The 18983-nt window shown below is 38.0% G+C and overlaps 1 protein-coding gene across 1 annotated transcript; it reads right to left on the bottom strand.

The window, feature by feature from the left end:
* Positions 1-3039: 3039 nt before the first annotated feature.
* LOC139146091 (uncharacterized) lies at positions 3040-13474 on the bottom strand. Its single transcript, XM_070717532.1, has 3 exons — positions 13314-13474; positions 8020-8833; positions 3040-4013 (listed from the first exon to the last, which is right to left on the bottom strand). The coding sequence occupies exons 1-3, from the start codon at positions 13327-13329 to the stop codon at positions 3824-3826; spliced, it is 1020 nt and encodes a 339-aa protein (XP_070573633.1). The 5' UTR covers positions 13330-13474; the 3' UTR covers positions 3040-3823.
* Between the last annotated feature and the right edge of the window lie 5509 nt (positions 13475-18983).

Genomic DNA, 18983 nt, shown 5'->3' with positions numbered 1-18983 from the left:
ACATGGGTTTATACACCTGAGAGCATGTGACAATTTGTCCAACGCAAGGAGGGCAAATTGTCTCCAGCTGCGATGGCACATAAACCCATGTATTCAAGCAATAATATTTTTATTACATGCAGATTATTCTCAATAAAATTACCATTATCGACCAGCATCAAACATATTTTAACAAATGTCATAATAGCAGCACTACCTTGACGTCGAAAACGTCGAAGGGCTTCACTGGAACGGGTAACTATGGAAACCGGTCATCACATCATTCACATGGTGCGCTAACTCCCCGGATGTTCCTATTCAAATAAATGCACTGATTTGCACTCACATCGAGGCATGTAATATAAGAGTACCCCCACCCATGTGGTACCGTTCAATCCGTTTCTCTCATGCTCCGATCAATGTTCGCCTATCAAACGCAAGAAATTACGAAAATCTATTAGCTTACGTAAGGAATGTCACAATAATTGGACGGCTTTTTAAACAATTAGTTGGGGGGTCTCATACAAAAAGTGCACTGAGTCGGATAAAAAACCGCTCAGCCAGAACAATAGGAACGGATTTGTTTCCCGCCAATTTCATGCTGAAGAGTCGATTAAAGAAAGCTAATAATATAGTTATCTATAGATAAAGTTTGATCGCAACAAATGTAAGGTATAGCTTCTGGAGTAAGTATAAATAAAATGTTTCCATTTCTGTCAGTGCCCGCTCAGCAAAGTACAAGGTTATTATGATTATGTCTAATCAAAATCAAATAGTAGTGAACGGTTCAAAGGAAAGCCCTCCTGATCAATTCAGTGTTCCGTTCAAAGCAATTACAAGTTACAATATACTATATTTCCATCGGGAGTCACGCTTCATGAAATAGGAAAAGCTGTGATCAGTCTTATTTGCAACCGACTTGGAATTGAATTTATTAAGGAAAAGTGCCAGCGATCATTAGCGTTGAATCAATTTAGTCGCAAATGTAACGTAGAAAGATCAAACCTTTTATTAATCTTAGACATTGGTCCGCTGTGCGTCAGAAAATGTGTTGTCCGGAAAGCCAAAGATGGAGTGTGCCTAATGCAATTCCTGAAGGGGAACGCAGAGTGCGCTAAAACACCCCTTCCTTGTTAGATGAATGACTGCTTTGAGAATAAGTAAATCTTTGGGCAGAAAGTCAATAGATACTTGTTACAACCAAATAATAGATGGGTGTCAACTGCTACCAACATGGCATAAGTGTTGAGCCTACTCCAGCGGCTTCACAACTTGAAGATCTTTTGTGATTGAATGGTTAGGATCTTTCTTAACGTCACATCAGTGAATTTGTTTAACACTTGCTCAAATATCATAATCACTTACAATGTCTTCCGACGCACTGTGACAAACCCAACATCACAGCTACTCTAATCAAGTTGCGTGATGGAGGAGTCAGTCATTCTCGACAGCTCGGATCAGGACTTTGTTAACATATAAGTGAAACGATTTTAATACAGAAGAAAACAGATTGCTCTGGGGGAAAAACATAACCTACCCATCTTTGCCACATCAAAGTCTGTGTCATTTCGGTGTCCGGCGTTACCTTGGCTTGAAATAACACTTTATGTGTCATGAATAATCTATTGGACCTAACCGACGATGTCCGCAGTAAAGGGCCTGCGGGGGACTGCGGCCGGAGCAATCGCGCCATACGAAAACCGTGCTTTGATCGATTCTCTGTGTAATAACGTCATGGTACAATTTTGCGATAAGAGACGTACTATGTCAAGTTCACGCCAATGTAGATTCCTAATTGAACAGTCACTGTGGCCGTTACCATTAAGCTGCAATTAAAAAAATGCAGCTTTGATGAGCCGTTTCCCGATGGCCGAAAGGCAATATTTCCTCACATGAGGTGGCGGGCATTTTTTGTCATTCTCAGAGATATTTTATTCTTTGGCTGAGTGAACGAGTCAAGCAAGAAGTCAGAAGCCCTACAAGGAGTGTGAATGGTTTATTTTCGGAGGTTTTCCAAGTGAAGGACTAAATCGTGTCACCAAAAAGAGAGCAGAGTAAGTAGTTTTCGTTGTGAAGACGTCGGAGCTTTTTAGGGGAGAGGAGAAGCGGCGACATTTCCTGATTGAAGAGGGTGGCGGGAGGGGGAATCAGTTGACAACCTGTAATTATAACGTACATGCACGTTCTTGCAAGTTTCACAACAAGATTTCACGTTTTCTTCAGATTGCCATATTAATCAATATTTAACCTGCTTCAAGACATTACTCGAACATTCTTGAATGTTTTGTTTCATAATGCATACATCTCGGACCGGGTCTGTTATTAGGGTCCTCAATTTTATAGTGTGGTAAGGTCAATATGTGTTTGTCTCCGTATGCCTAAATGTGACGTATGAGTACAGTGAATACATATTGCCTTATTGTAAATGTATAAAGTCTGTCAGTGTACAACACAATTTCGTCCATAGAATTGGTTTCACTACTGAGGCGATAGACATAAACCAGACAGAACAGCGCCCTCAGTAATTTATCATACAAAGTTTACGTTAGTAGTTATCATACAAACAACTTGAAAAAGAATACGTGAGGCCGGTATGAACATTCACATCTGTTAAAGTAGAGTTTAGATTAACGAAATAAAATTACTCGAAAACGTATACTATTTTGTGTTTTTTCATAAAATAAGTAGCAATTGTTGACTGCAATGTTACTGGTAAGAGTAAGTTAAAGTGCAATAAAGTGTATAAATGTGTAACCGGTTTTTTTCTGAAATTATGTATTCTCTATTTTTTCTGAATTGTGTATTTTCAGAATTATAGTACCGAGTCTTATGAATGTGTTAGAAATGTAGAAAGAAATATATGACAAGTTTCAAGTTTTATTACCATGACATTCATTTTCATATTGAACGAACTTTTACAATCATGAATAAACGTCTTTATCTACTTGATTTCAGTTGATACAGGCTAGGTAAATCGAAAATACTATGACATAACATCAGCGAAAGACAACGCTTTCAAAACAGCTAATTAATAATGCAATACTAAACAAATTTTGCCAATTAGTGAAATTTAAGTAAAAGTATTGACCAAGGTTGATTAATTCGCTATATTGAATATACGATGATATAGTCAAAATCGTTTAGCATTTTCATGTCAGCTAATTGTTAATTAACAAAAAAACCAAATAAACTTAACTCACTACAAAGAGGGATGACACAAAGATGTGTTAATTGCGAAAGAAATGTTGCATTTTCTTGTCATATAATTGCTAACTTAAAGTTTTAATAGACAATATATATCAAAGGTTATTGAATCAAATTTGATGAAACTGTACAGATTTTCCTCATAACAGCAGATGAAGTGAAAGACGTATTACATTTTATGTCTAAAAATGCTTAATTTGCATTTTTTTAAATGTTTGATCATTTTCTTTATCGCGTTGACAGTTGCACCAAATCTTATGATGGTTTCTAGTGATGTTGATCGTAGAAGAAAACATGGGCATATCGAGGCATTTTACGTTTTCATTTCACCGAGTATAGTCACGTCCATATCTGTAATTTGAAAAGGGAGGGGGATGGTTGTGTGGGACCCATGTGACTGATATAAACACTGTAACTAAGGTAGGTTGGCAATTGATGAAAGTTAAAAAAAGTTGGTCATGGTGTAAAATTTGAAATTTAAGTGCAGCCATGTTGACGTGGTGCATCTAGATATCGTGCATATCGTTGCACAGGCGCAGGTCCGTTGAACCCCATTCCCCTTCAATGAAAATGCAAACTCGTGGAAACATTACTAAGTTAAGCGTCATACAAACTACTATAACACGGGAGCATATTAAGTTCACATCTGTGAATCAAAAACATCATCATCATCATCATCATCATCATCATCATCATCATCGTAATCAAGAAGAATTTTACTAGCTCTCCTGATACACATCTTTGAATCAGATTCCCACCGGTCCCGTAGTAATGTGTACTCTTTTTCGCCGATGAAGATCATCTGGAAGAAAAAGGTGGTGAAGATATATCTGGAGAGAGAGAGAGAGAGAGAGAGAGAGAGAGAGAGAGAGAGAGAGAGAGAGAGAGAGAGAGATAAGATTACAATAGGGCAACAAAATATACAATTGCATGCGGACAAACTCTCATATGTGCACATTTGACCCCTATCATTTCCTAGTTTGAAATATCATTTTAGCGTTATTAATCCGACTACATTCAAACATTTCGACAATGAATCATTTAACACGATTTGAACTAATTTGGGAGAAAAGGATCTTTTAATTGTTCATTTTTATCATAAGTCACAGGTGCTTAATAGCTGAAAGTTACAATATTACAAATTACCGATAAAAACAGGTGAATTGCAAACAAAAAAAGAAAAGAAGATGAGCTTACATTTGCAGATTAAACCAACATTAACATACTGTGTGTCCAATTATCCTAAATTAGTTCCAATCGTGTTATCAAAGAGTGCAGTGAGTTCCTGTCTCGACATACTATTGACGTTGTTCCTGCCAGTTTTTGCCATCATTGATTTGACCATTTGGAAGCCTGGAATTGCAGATAGCTCCGTTTCCAACATTATAATTAGCGTAATTAGTAACTATATTTCATTTATTACTACTCATGAAGACATGACCCTTGACAAATTGTGTTACCATCTTTGATTCAGCATGCAATTCACTTATCCATATTTTTGCAAACGTATTGTACTATCCCTCCAACAGCAAAAGTAGTGTACGATTTTTCAAGTTCTCATTGTCGTCCTATTCACTGTACACAGATCATACTGCACGTTAGGTACTTCTTCACGTCAAAAGGCTCTATAACGGTAAAATCAATCATTTCGGCGGGACAGAACTTGAATGAAATATTGCCACGGTAACGATTCGTCATACTCCAGGGATTAATAACCAGGTCATTAATACTTATGAACATAAATATCTACGACCGCACTAAGGCCGCATCGTATTCTCCAAATTAAACCATCGTTTTTTGTTGGCCGAATAAAATTGTTTCTTCCACTATAATTGTTTTTATATTTGGTCTTTTAAGGTAGTATGTACCTCGAAAGAGGAAGACTTAAACTTTGGCTCAAACTTTGCTTAGGCCAAAAAAAAATTGTGTGTTTCCTGTAACATGCTCTTCAGAAATAGGGTAGGTAGGTAGGAAAATTTTTTTTGGTATTTTTTTTTCTCTGCAAAAAAGAAAATGGGAAAATTTTAATACCCTTCGACAAGGGTCGAGGCATCGTCATTGTCAACACAAAAGATTACATACACCATGCATACACGAATGCGAAAGACAATTATGCAACACTCAGTATTATACACAACTAGACAGTGACGACACAGAACAAACAGTAAACAAAGTACACGAACTATTAAACAAAATGTACGAGAACAAACACATCGACTATGATACTAATAAGTATCTCGATCCAAAAAACATAAAAATCCGTACCCCGCAGTGGTACTTATTGCCTAAAATTCACAAACCGCCGCCTGAAAACTCAACGTTTCCACGGAGACCAATAATTAGTGGCTGCTCCAGTCCCACTAACAGAATTTCAGAATTCCTGGATTACTTCATAAAACCACTGGTCCAGCAACAACAGTCATATATAAAAGACACAACAAACTTCATACAAGAAATAGAAAAAACGAATGTCCCCCAACATGCATTTCTTGTAACGCTCGACGTGGTGTCGATGTACACAAACACAATTCACGACGAAGCGATTCGGCTAGTCAGTGAAACATTAAACTCACAAACCTCGCTTCAAACAAATTACGACATCAAAAAACCACCCACGGAAGACTTGATAGAAATGCTTTCACTAATTCTAAAACACAACAGTTTTGAATTTAACAAGCAATATTTCCGCCAAACCCGCGGCTGCAGCATGGGATCGAATGCCTCGCCAGATAGCAGACATTGCTTTTCATGAACTTGAAAAGAAAATAATCGTATACAACCACTACAACATTCACTTCTGGAAAAGATTCAGAGATGATGTCTTTGCAATCTTTCTGGGAACACAAAGCGAACTCACTAACTTCATTCAAAAAATCAACACAATGCACCCAACGTTTAAGTTTTCATACGAAAACTCAACACAAGAAATTACATTCCTATATGTAGTAGTTTTCAAAGGTGCAAGATACCACAAAGAAAATATCCTCGACATCAAAACACATACTTAACCAACAGACACATTCCAATTTCTACATATAGAGAATCGTGTCACCCGACAGCAACATTTAATGGCTTTATCAAAGGTGAAATCCTTAGATACGCTCGCACTTGTAACAACAATGACGACTTTACTAAAAAGGTCGCTTTCTTTAGAAACAAACTACGCGATAGAGAATACAAAAACAATGAAATCACGAATATAACAGAAAAAATAAACCACAGTATTCATAATACACTAACAAACTGTACAAGTACACGTAAAGAAACAACAAACAAACTCATCTTCAGTACAACATACAGCCCTTACATAAAAACAAAAGATCTTAAGGGAAGTCTTTTGAAACATTGGGCTGAACTGGAGAAGGACTCAACACTAAGGAATCTGTTCCCAGAATCACCAATCATTGCTTACAAGAGAAACAAAAACCTAAAAGACACACTAGTCAAAACAAAATTTACAGAAGTAAAGAAACAAAAACAAACAAACCAGACCACCAAACGGACTCACAACGAGACCAAAACACTGATATTCTTGCCTCGCTATTCGAAGAGCAAGACCACTAAAATACATTAAAATAAATTTTCACAACACAAAATAAGGAAAGAATCTACATTGCGACTGATGAGAAACCACACCCGGGTTTCGAAACGCATGCGTCAAAGGGCCAATCTATCAACTTTGTAACACCATAGGTCCGGCTGCGTCTCGCCATAAGCTTTCCCCAAACAACAACACACAGTAATCCAAACTTCTCTACAAATATCCGAGGCGAAACAAACATTTTCATTAACACAAACAATCGGACAAGAATGTAGGAACACATTTTTGAACCGAATCAAACACAAACTCGACACAAAAACATTTTGGATAGTTAGGTGGGGAGCCTCTTTCACACTTTTTACAATTGCCATAAGCTTTCCCCACACAAACAACACATTACCGTACACACTAATCCAAACTTCTCTACAAATATCTGAGGCGAAACAAACATTTTCATTAACACAAACAATCGGATAAGAATGTAGGAACACATTTTTGAAACGAATCAAACACAAACTCGACACAAAAACATTTTGGATAGTTAGGTGGGGAGCCTCTTTCACACTTTTCATATTTTTTCTTGAACGTGATCGCATTTCTCACATGTTCATGGAAAACACGCTTGCACAACAAGCAGTCGCCATTGTTGTTTGATGACGTCATGAAATCACGTGTGATTTAAAACTTTTCCCAGCCAATCTCGTGGGATTTGTTTTCAAGGTCCAAAAAAAAGTTTAGGGTCGGGGGATTTGAACTAGGGTAGGTCAGGTTACCGGAAACACACAATTTTTTTTTGGCCTTATGAAACTTTCAACCATTCTCTTACCAAATAATAAAACTTGGGAGTCACCGTGCAAAGTTTGGAACTCGCGAAACAAAAATTACCCAACATTTTGCGATGATATTTGAAATCCAGAATGACCGCCATCCAGGTTAACTCTGAGGGGGAAATTAAAGTTTGGATTTTCGAGATACTAAGAAAGTGAAGGTGTTTCTTTCTTTTATTGCTTTAAAATTAGCACCTACAAGTGGTAGGTCAGAAAAGGATTGTCGAATTTTGAGAGTCTGAATATCTCTGTCCCCGAGGCGCGTTGTACCATTATTAAGTCCGTGTGTAGCTGATCATAATCAACTTGACACGACTTCGTGTTGCTATCTTTACCCGCCTAGACTAATTTGAACACAAGCCAAAATTTGACCGATAAACAAATTTACACTAAAAAATTACTAATAGATAACACATTTGGGGTTACTGACTCAAATTAATCTAAAGGAAATTCTACGTAGTGCCTTACCTCAGAGAGACAGTTAAGGTCATTCCAACAAAAACCATATAGGTCAGCAGAAAGGATCTTTGTTTTGATATGAGCTCACCAGTGATGTAAACAGAGAAGATTAACACTTCAACCAAATTGGTCATTCCGGCAAATATCAAGAGAGATCTGTATAGCTTCGAAAATCTTTTGCCTGTTTTCTTGTCGTAAGTCTCTTTTAAAACCTTTGTCATGGCACCAGAGTCATTCAGTGATACGAGCCACACGAACCAAGAAGTCATTCCGAGCGGGAGAGCAAGATAGCGGAGCGCGCCCTCTACGTTCTTGTGAACGTACAAGACGGAAACGATAACGTAATTAGCAGCACAACAAAGCAACATGAATAGATATGCCGAGAACCAGTACATTTTCAACAATCTTCTACAACGTTGATTGAAACCCTTAAAACTCAACTTCCGTCTGTAAGTCAGGAGCATCACCAAGACAACGATAACTACGGACAACAGGGGTTCAGTCGCTTCAACGAAGAGACGGAGTTCGTGAGCAGCATGGAATCTCTCCGTCTTAACACGACAGGAAAAAGTAGTGTTTTCCTGATCAATGAGACAGTAAAACTCAAAGAAAACCTGGGTGATCATCAGCAGCGACCCAAATATAATTAGGATGACAAAAATCCACCACCAGATGAGGAACTCGTCATGACTCATTCCATCTTGTCGGCGGCGTTTACTGGAATCTTTGGTCTGTTTTGCGTCTTCAGCAGCATTTTTTTCGATGTCATGATTGGTCTTTCCATTCAATTTCGACATTTCAACCATCTCACTTTTGCTAGGTTCTAAAAGATGCAAAATATAAAGTACCAAGAATTTTTCTTCATTTCTCACTCGATAAAACATAGGGGCTAGGATGGGGCCAGGATGGGGATGTGTTAGTCCCAGCATAAATTTCCTGTTGCTATTGTTTATTTTATTTTAATAGGATTGAATATCATATTGCCAATAAAGATTTATACGACCGACTTCTAGCGTCTTGGTCTAATCTCAGCACTGGTTTTGCAAAGATTTCTCCTGTGATAATCTCAGAGGCTTAAGTTTTATCACTATGCTGCGTCTATTATCTGATGCTTCTAAATTGCTTAATGAGCCACAGCAAGCAATGGCATAGAGGTTGTCTACATGTCCGTCCCCCGGAGTGGGGGACGGGTAGAGGTGTCTTAGTCTCAGCATGGACGTAAAAATTGTCTCAGCACAGGTTCCTTCTTGCTATAGTTTATTTTATTTAACGACTACGATATGTATTGCATAAAGATTTATACTGCCAAATTTTGGTGTCTTCTTCTTATGTTAGCAGTGGTTTTACAAAAATTTATTTTTCTCCTTCGCTGTGTCACGTATTTGGCCTTTGGCAATCTTACGCAAAGCTTTGTCACTGTGTCACCGTGTTGCGTCTATTATCTGATACGTTTGATTGCCTAATGCGCCAAAGCACTCCAAGCAAGGGTGAATTACTGATCTGTGGACGCTATCACCAGATTATCACCGTATTAACTTTGACAAAGTCAACAATGAAGGCACCAGCAGGGGTATAACTTTTAATATACATCTAAGGTAATTCGCTGAGACTTTATGTATGAGGAAGACGCTGGAACTATTGCGTGATGATGTACAACTTGAACTTCTTTTTTAAAACAGAACCATAGCATGGTCTATCGACCAAGCCATTAGTTTGCCTGTTAGTGATTGACTCTACCTCCGTGAGTTTATTTGCCTTTAAAATTCTTTAATATCTGCCTGTGTGATTGTGTCTATTTCTACATGATCGTGGTATGTCGGATACCGACGTCATACAGAACACAATAAGATGATATACAATACTTTGAGTTCTACTGACATTAGAAAAGATACAACAGTACATACTATCAATTGCCCCTGGAGTGTGGGGTGCTACAATTATGTTGTTTCAAACCCACGCCATGTATAAATTAAAACAACATCAAATAGCTCAATATGACATGTGGTAACGATACAATACTAATGGGAGGTAGTGTGCAGAATACCTCCACGTGAAGGGTAAGTTACTGGGTGAATTTGTAAATCTGTAAACGAGTTAGACCATGTTGTCGATTCCGTGCTGGTATTTTGTGGTGTCAGTCTTTTTATAGTCCAAATCGAGTGGAATTTCGGCGGCATTTGTCACGTCAAAGGACGCCACTGCATCAAGAGCGTAAAGTATTAATTCTTGCGCCTTTTTTGGAAGATTATGACATATCTAGATATTTACTACCAGTGTTGAGATTACCGTGTTCACATAAGTAAAACTGGAAATGTTTTAGAGACACTATTTTGTTATGTACAAAAAGGATTAAAATGTGTCAAGTCGCAGAATTTAAAAAAATGAAATCGTTTGCAACAGTTTCTCTTGTGTCGCTTCTATTTCATACCAACCTATTTGAAATTTGGTAGCCAAGTTTTTTCAGCGATCGAACCCGTTACCTTTGAGTCTGCGCAGTAGTGAGTTTGTTTCTGTCGGATTTTTGAGTAAACTCCTCTGTATCGCGTACACCTTACTCACAGGTTTATTATAAAAACAGAACAAAAATCATCGCTTTACCACAACCACACGTTTACAAATCATAGACTTGAACCAAGTTGTCCTACGCATCCGGCATGTTCTCCTGGTCATTCGGTATGTTGTCCTAGGCTACACTGTGTTGTCGTAGGCATTCAACATGTTGCCTTAGGCAGTCATAATGTTGTCCTATTTAAAATGCTGTCCTAGGCATTTAACGTATTGTGCCAGGCATTGACAATGTTGCTCTATGGGCATTCAACATATTGTCCGAGACTTTCGACATGTTGTCCTGAGCATGTAACACATAAGCTGCACAGATTTATTGTAACGTACCCTATCAATACTTGGTCCGTTTTACTTCAGAGAGTATATCAACTCTTATTCGCACACTCAAGTAACTTTGATCTTTTGAAAGGGCTTATGATGGTTAAAAGAAGGGTAGTGTAGCCGCTTAAATGTAAAGAGTGTGTTTTTTCGTCATGAGAAAGCATGATGACTTCTCATGATTGGCCCGTATGATTTGCAATTTTGGCGAAATACACCAGAGAAAACTTGAACAGTGGGGCACTGACTAAAATCAAGGGTAGATCGTACCCCTAGCTATGCCAAGCAAACTACAAAACCTAGGCTGTCCTAGTTGAGCCCAGCCCAGCCCAATCTGATTATTATCCGATACCGAGATGGGTCGGCCTTTTTTCTGCAGTCCTCCACCATGAGGGGAGTACACCCACCGACTGTAACTAGTATAGTCTAATCTAATAAGAAAGCATCAATTTTTAGAGAACCTGTGGTTTATGTAAGATAAAACATCGTGTGTGTTCTGTGCATACGATGTGTGTATACAAGAAATTGAAACGGCGAGGTGAAGTGAAACCAGCTGTAAATGCCTAGAACAACATGCTGAATGCCTAAAGCAACATACTGATGCCTAGGGCAACATACTGCATGCCTATGACAATGTGCTAAATGGAAAAATGCGTAGGACAACATGTTTAGTGTCTAGGACAACATTTTAAATGCCTAGGACAATATTGCAAATGCATAGGACAACATGTTGAATGCCTAGGACAACACATTGAATGCCTAGGACAATATGCTAAATGCCAACGACAACATGGTCAAGGCTTAAAACAACATAGTAAATGCCTAAGACAACATGTTTACTGCCTAGGACAACATTTTAAATGCATGGGACAAGATTGCAAATGTTGAATGCCTAGGACAACAATGTTAATGTGTAGGACAACAAAGTAAATGCCAAGGACAACATATTGAATGCCTGGAACAACATACTAAATGCTTATGACAACATGCTGAATACCTAGGACAGCATCGTAAATGCTTTTATCGATATGTTAAATGCGCATGACATCATGATAATACTCATGACAACATGATGTTAGATCACTTGAGTCAGCCATGGCTTTCCATCTGAGGGCGTTTAGAACGTTCCTGAAGCTGCTCGATTCAATCAGACAGCGTGTTGCCAGTGTTGCGGATAGAATTAATCCGTACACCGGCTCTAATCTTAAAGGTTCCAGGACCACTAGGGACCGTCCACACGTAATTTTTATTCAGATATTAGGCCTAGGACGTTTCAGAAGCGATTCAATGGCGCCTGTGTGAACAAGATAGATAACACCTAACCACGTAAAGCTGGAAGTAGAAATCAGTCTTGGCAATATCATGGTCCAACGTATTAAAAGGAAATAAACAACCTTACAGTATACCAAGACACCCTTACTCCTGCGCAACTCCTTGGGACGGACTTTTACGCCAGTCCCTATTTAATAAAGGAACAGTATAATTATGGTATTTGATAATAGTCAAATTGAATTTATATATATATATATATATATATATATATATATATATATATATATATATATATATATATATATATACAGGATTATCAGGTTTAGAAGGAGGATAGAATTTATAGCTAGATTTGCACTTGACAGCCTTAGGTCTTCTCTTAAGGTTTGTATCCACTTGTCCTCACTTATTCTCGTATATCCCTTTGAAATACGAATGATAGCAGTATTGAACCTTAACCATAAATTAAAAAAAGTAATGCCCCTCTCAGTGTGAAACTCTTTGTCTTTACTTTTTCACGTGACCCTAAAATTCAAAAGCCAATAACGGACAGGGCGCCGAGTTTCAACCATGACTCCGAGAGTGCGTTTTCTTTCACGAGTCTTAGCAACAAACTGACACTCGAGCATGATTAATCTTAGCTGACATCTGATCTAAAATTGCATTGTACAGCGTATTGAATGCATGATATAACGTTAAGATGTGAAAACATAAGTGATGATAAAATCTTGCAGCAATCCGGGAGCAAAAGAACATAGCCTAACGAATGAAGATGGAGGTAAAGAGCATGAAAACAGAATCTTTTCCTAAGAATTTGCTGCAACACATGGGCAAACTATTTCGCTGTACAAATGCTGAGGGACGACTATAAATCACCGAAGCATATGCTCTTCTTTGACCTTTACATTGTTGCACTGAGCAGTATATGTGACAGATTTTCTTCGCGAGCAGTACGACTTAACGAACAGCTGACGTTTGCATCGCGTTTACATAAAGTTTGCAAATTTTATGAAAGAACATAACAACATCAGTTAGGCTTCAAAGTGCGCGCCAATTTTTGTGTTCGACCACCTCTCTTCTCTCACGTCACCCTACAGTGTTAAAATGAAGAACTCATCGATACTGATTATATGTCTGTAAAGACTTACCTTCACGAGAAATCATCCTTATAAGACTGACACCTTCAGACGCCCGACGTGGTTGTTGGACTACGATGCTAACCTTTGATACCTTAGAGTCCTTTAAAACGGAAGTTTGTTAATGCTGGCAATTGATATGAGTGTAAAGGCTACCATCCAATTGAACTCAAAGATCGCCACTTAACAATGAATTCATTCATGATTTATATATAGTGGAGACTGTTAATTACATGTCGCCCTATAATACCTTCCAATATATTAATATATTAACGATTCGGATTTTACATTTAGAAAACTTGCAGTTCAATGCAAGTCGTGTACACAAAATTTAATCCTTTAAAGCCTGAGATAACACAAAACATACAATCGAGGTAACTTGTTGGCCTAATTATTCTGAGAAAACAATCGTTAAGCTTTAGAAGCGGCATGCACTTTATAACCTCTGGAACCTTAACAACTTTGAGTGACAGAAGGTTGCCTGAAGGGTGATTTTAACTTCCTAAATTCGTGTACACTTGGCCGTCTTCGAGTTCTTGCCAGACTTTCTCCCATATTTGTATTAATTGGCCCCTTGGTTTTAAAATACTACAAAATGTGTGAAAAACCTTCCTCACTTTGGAAACGAGGTTGGCAACCAAAAACTTCAAGCAGTACCACACCCAGGAACAAATATAGCATGATCGCAAGTGCTTTCCCTGAATCTTGTACAGCTATATAAAACTTAGCGGTTATCTCTTACTGGTCTCGCAAGACCTCGTTGCTTCGCTACACATTTTAATCATAAAACCAAAGTGTGCAGTTGACATTTATGGAAGGGCCTAAGTGTGTACAAGGGTATCTTTAGTGACTGTCTGCATGGAATTTAGGGCACGGTATGGAGGTGCGACCGAATACAAACGTACGGAATGAACATCGACCCTTCACCGGACAGAGAACCATAATGGTTTATGCCAAAGTTATCTCAGCAATTTCAGTAGAAGAGAAATGTGCATTTGATTTTAAGTATGACATTGTCAGTATGCTACTTCCCAGTAACACATCATGTTATTATCATAATCTTCACCAATTTTACATCAAGGCACTACATGTATTCACACATGTTGCTTTGCAACAATGACCTAGGCGAAGATGTATTAAAATTTCATTCATGAGCTTCTTGTGCAGAATGGTTAAACACTGACATACAAAGTGTCGTTGAGTTAGTGTCAAAATTGGACTCCGAATGTAAAAAATATTGTTATAAAATAACTGTCAATCGTGTCTATAAGATTCCATAGTGACACAAAAAATCACATGAATAAGCATGCCATCGTATAGTGTATTTATGTTTGGTTTAAAAACAGTTCAGGTATGTTGAACAACGGATGAGGCGGACAAATACATTAAAGCGGATATAATGAGCAAAATTCATTTACCTGCTATAATAATTCACATCGTTAAAACGACTCGTGAGGCGCATATGCCAGTTTGCTTTCGTAAAAAATTGAGGAAAGTAGGATATTTGGAAACATTAAAACATAATATCGGAACTCGGACATGACCTCTGCTTGACCTCTATTAAGGCTGCTGCTAAGTGACAACACCCCTTGTATGTGGTGAAAATCACCAAAGAGCATATCAGGGCTAGTGTGAAACAGCCGCCCTGGTAAATTTGATTTTCTTTTGATTTCGGTAACAGAAAAAAACATTTTAACGTATCTAGGCACCAAAATCGTGCCAAGATTAGCAAATTGTTAACGGTCCTTTTAGCTTCTGGTAAATATTTCTCTGGTGAAGATATTTAGTAAATTCTTTAAAGGGGAACTTCACCAAGGCTGGTTCTTTTCGTATCTGCTAGCTTTTGGGACCCTTATTCCAGAAAAGCATTTTCGCCGTTCATAACTCACGCAATATTTTACAAATTCGGACAAAAATAGTGACGAAAGATGCAGTTTAGGACAATGTATTTTTAATCATGAAGAAAAGCGCCAAGCTTGGCGCTTTCATCACTTGATATGGCAGGGACCATTTTCTGTTGGGTATGGCATAGTCCACTCACCCACGTTCACACCACGCTTTGCGTATTTGCATAACATAAACAACAGCTATGCAACTGCGCAAGGCCTGGCGTGACTTTGAATGACAAGGCCATACCCAACGGAAAAATATGTAAAAAATCAGTCTCGGTGAACTTTCCCTTTTAACTGTATTCGTGTATACATGTTATATCACATTATGCTTTTCGCCAAGTTGGAATAAAATAGGTTCAGAAGGATGGAGTATAGTTGCACGCCTATTTGTCTCCATGGAACATTTGCATGGATTAGGAAAGTTTTTATTTTGTTGACGTAATTATACCTGTTTTGACATCGATGTTACAGTGTGAGTTAGAATGAGATTGTATTCTTGTAGAACATCATGCAGGATGACCATATGAATTAATTTAGATCAGAAAAAGGACCAGGTAAATGTACAAAACTACACGTTCTATATGCAAATTAGCAAATCACAGTAGCCTCCGTCTGACGATATTGTAAGCTCTAAGTTGTTTATGGCATAATGCATTCCAGTAGAACTGAATACAAATACGATAATAGTTGCTTTAGTTTTCCGGATGCCGAAGTTTCGACAGGTGATATCACGTACAAAGACTGTTTTTGCTGTTACAACCAGGTCAGCTGTATTGATACCACTACTAACTCATACACCGAAGAGTGGCCTGTTGTTGAAAAGAGGAAAGCATTAAGAGCAATTGCATGTAATACTGAGCGAAGAATGTAACTTATGTGTAGTTTAATGATGGCAGCTATTCAAACGGCCGAGGAAAAGTTCACCTTTTCAAAGCCAGGTCGAGTGTTCACAGTATTTAAATTTACAATGTTGTAAATTCACATAAGCATAATGCACATCGTCATTGAGAGTCCGGTTTTAAGAACACTTGACAGGTGACACTGTAAATTGCAGCTAACATCTAGTATAACTTGTACGAGTTAAAGAGGCTTATTGCCAGTATAGTGCATTTATTATATATTAATTATTATATGCTTTTATGTACATACTATTACAATATTTCAGTAAGTCGTAAAATTGTCTCTCTCCTGGCTGTCTCGACCACGGAAAATTTGTTAGATACAACTGCCGCCTATAAAGTGCTGAGAATGTAAACATCTCAGTGTGAACTGAATGTACGCTTGTGTTTGAGGAGGAGAAGGCGCAGTTTTCGACATTTACGTATGAGAAAATTGCATCAATTTTGTAAGTTGTGCAGCATGCATTCCAAACGGTTGCATTCAGTTGTAATTTATAGAACAATGCGAGCAGCTTTGAAATTTTAGTAGCTTTGATATTCTTTCTTTTGCAGCCGGGTGAATGGTAACATGTTTGCTGAGATTTAGGATATTACTATTTTTGATAACCTTCCCAGTCTCTTTGAACAAACACTTAGATTTATACATGTACTCCTCACAAATCGATTTATGACACCACTTTAGTATTGGTTAAGAGTCGTGAATTATTTATGACATTGTGTATCCTTTAATTTTCACGAATTTGTGAAGTCTTTGTAAGCATTTCGTTTCATACATGGTTTGAGTAAGGCAAATGCTCAGCAAAAATTTATCTACAGAGAACGGGGCCGGTTGGATCAGATTGACACAGTTAATTTTGATAATAGAGGTCACTTGGGTAAGCATAGATGGAAATCACTCACAACACACACTGAGATATTCTGTTGAATTGTTGTATTAAAATAAAACGACAGTCATGAAGTTTGTCTAAGGATAATACAAATGCTCGAACTTGAGTGCAAAACAACTTAACTTAGAAAAGCTAACCCGTCACTACACAGTACTTTGTATGATGACCAGTGCTGATAAAGCTTTACTGTCCGATCAGCAAGTGTAGGCACTTAATGTTCTGTTCCAGCTGATTAGTGTCCGTTATTCAATCAGCCAGTCAAACGTTACTGATACACGCAGGACAGCCTTGTACATTCTCCACTGGAAACTTCTTTGACATAAAGTAGTTATCCATATGCAGCAGCAGAGCATCCGACAGTTCTATCGTACTGTGGTTCACAACCTACAACACCTTTTGCTTCATTGTTTTGGAATACATCGAGTCCGTACAACACAAAAAAACTCTGTATGGCCACCTCCACGGCTAGCGACTTCCCCGTGGAATGTACTGAGCGTTTTCACTCACAAGTGTCAAATACGCTCAAAGTTACTTGCTTAGAAAAAGGTCGAATTGTGGAGCCTCCGTCCTGACACTCTAGCTTTAACATGGATCGCCTTACATGAACTGCTCGTCAATGTCTCTGTGTTTGACAACCGCAGACTGTCTCTCGATATGATTGTTCGTGAATCGCTCAACTGATCACATGGCAAACACAGCGACTATGGGCGCTGTAGACAGTGTACATGCTTTTCCTACCTCCTTGGATAAAATCGAGCAAAACAGTCGTGATCTGTGTTCAGTCTCTCTGTGGTCGATCCCACACAATCTTGGAATGTTACTCTAATATAATTTTACTATTATGCTGTAATCTGGAATATTTTTTGACTCGGCGATCCATTTGTTTGGGAGCTAAACCTCAGGACGGCCAAATTTTCTCAAGCCTCCACGCTTCCTCCTCTCACTTACTTGTGTATTAATACACTAGTATAAATAAGCGTAGCAAACAATAAAGTTTCATATTAAACGTAACAGTAACCACTCAAAAAAAGTACATTTAAATCTAATAGATGACTCTACCAAGAATGAAAATCAGATTACGTAGCTTGGATGATAAACAAGTCGCGTAAAAATGCACTACTTCAATATGGGCGGATAACCACGTATGAAAGGCAATGTGTGATACTGGCTCAACCTTGGAGAGCTGTCTTACACGCGAACATTACTATAAAACACAACACACAGTTAAACAACAGTGTGTCCTATATGAACGGCTTGAATTCTCTAAACAGGTAATGCAAAATTTCACCTTGTGAAGCCTTCATTGTACATCTGAAACGTTTTCAAGTTTTAAACACCTTCTGTAAGTTACAGATGAGACTTGTCATCTAATTTTCACAAATGTACGCACTGCTTACAACCCTTATCTGCAAAATCCACATATGCACTGTAGTTGGACGTACCAACGCGCTGAAATACATCTATTATATATCTGTTACCATACATCTGAGAATTGGCCATCGATATAATATGTGGGATGAAATGACCCCTTTATGAGCATATTAATTTTGTTTATAGTGTCACGTTACATTTTTACGAAAAAAAACTAATGGAAACTAACACTGTTTGGTCAATGAGTAACATATACACAATATCAAGCATTGACTGAGCAATAAGCTGACATCATTAGCGCGTTATCATACAAATAACTCTTGCATCCTTCCTCGCTTAGTCGTGCGAGTTTGTTTGAGCTGATAAGAACCGGCAAATCTAGGTGGATATCGGACATGGCATCGCAGCAGAATTCAACATCAGGTAAACTTTCAACTGCTTGTGTTGTGTTTGAAAACGTGTATATGAACTAAAACCTATAGTGCTGACTACCATCCATACAAATCCCGAGGGTGTGTAGCTCAATCTAATTATACATTCGTAAGTTATGATAACAAAGCTTTAACCATTCAATCTGAATCCGCGACAAATCGCGGCCAATTTGTTTACCGCAACGAAATTTTAATACAGAAA

Source organism: Ptychodera flava, chromosome 12 (assembly GCF_041260155.1).
Source record: "Ptychodera flava strain L36383 chromosome 12, AS_Pfla_20210202, whole genome shotgun sequence".
Classification (NCBI taxonomy): Eukaryota; Metazoa; Hemichordata; class Enteropneusta; family Ptychoderidae; genus Ptychodera; species Ptychodera flava.
The sequence above is the reverse complement of the archived record's forward strand: the minus strand, read 5'-3'. Positions and strand labels throughout refer to the sequence as shown.

Coding starts and splice junctions, on each gene's coding strand:
- LOC139146091 (XM_070717532.1), bottom strand. Junction 4,014..8,019: donor ACCTTAACTGTCTCTCTGAG/GTAAGGCACTAC, acceptor CTCTCTCTCCAG/ATATATCTTCACCACCTTTT.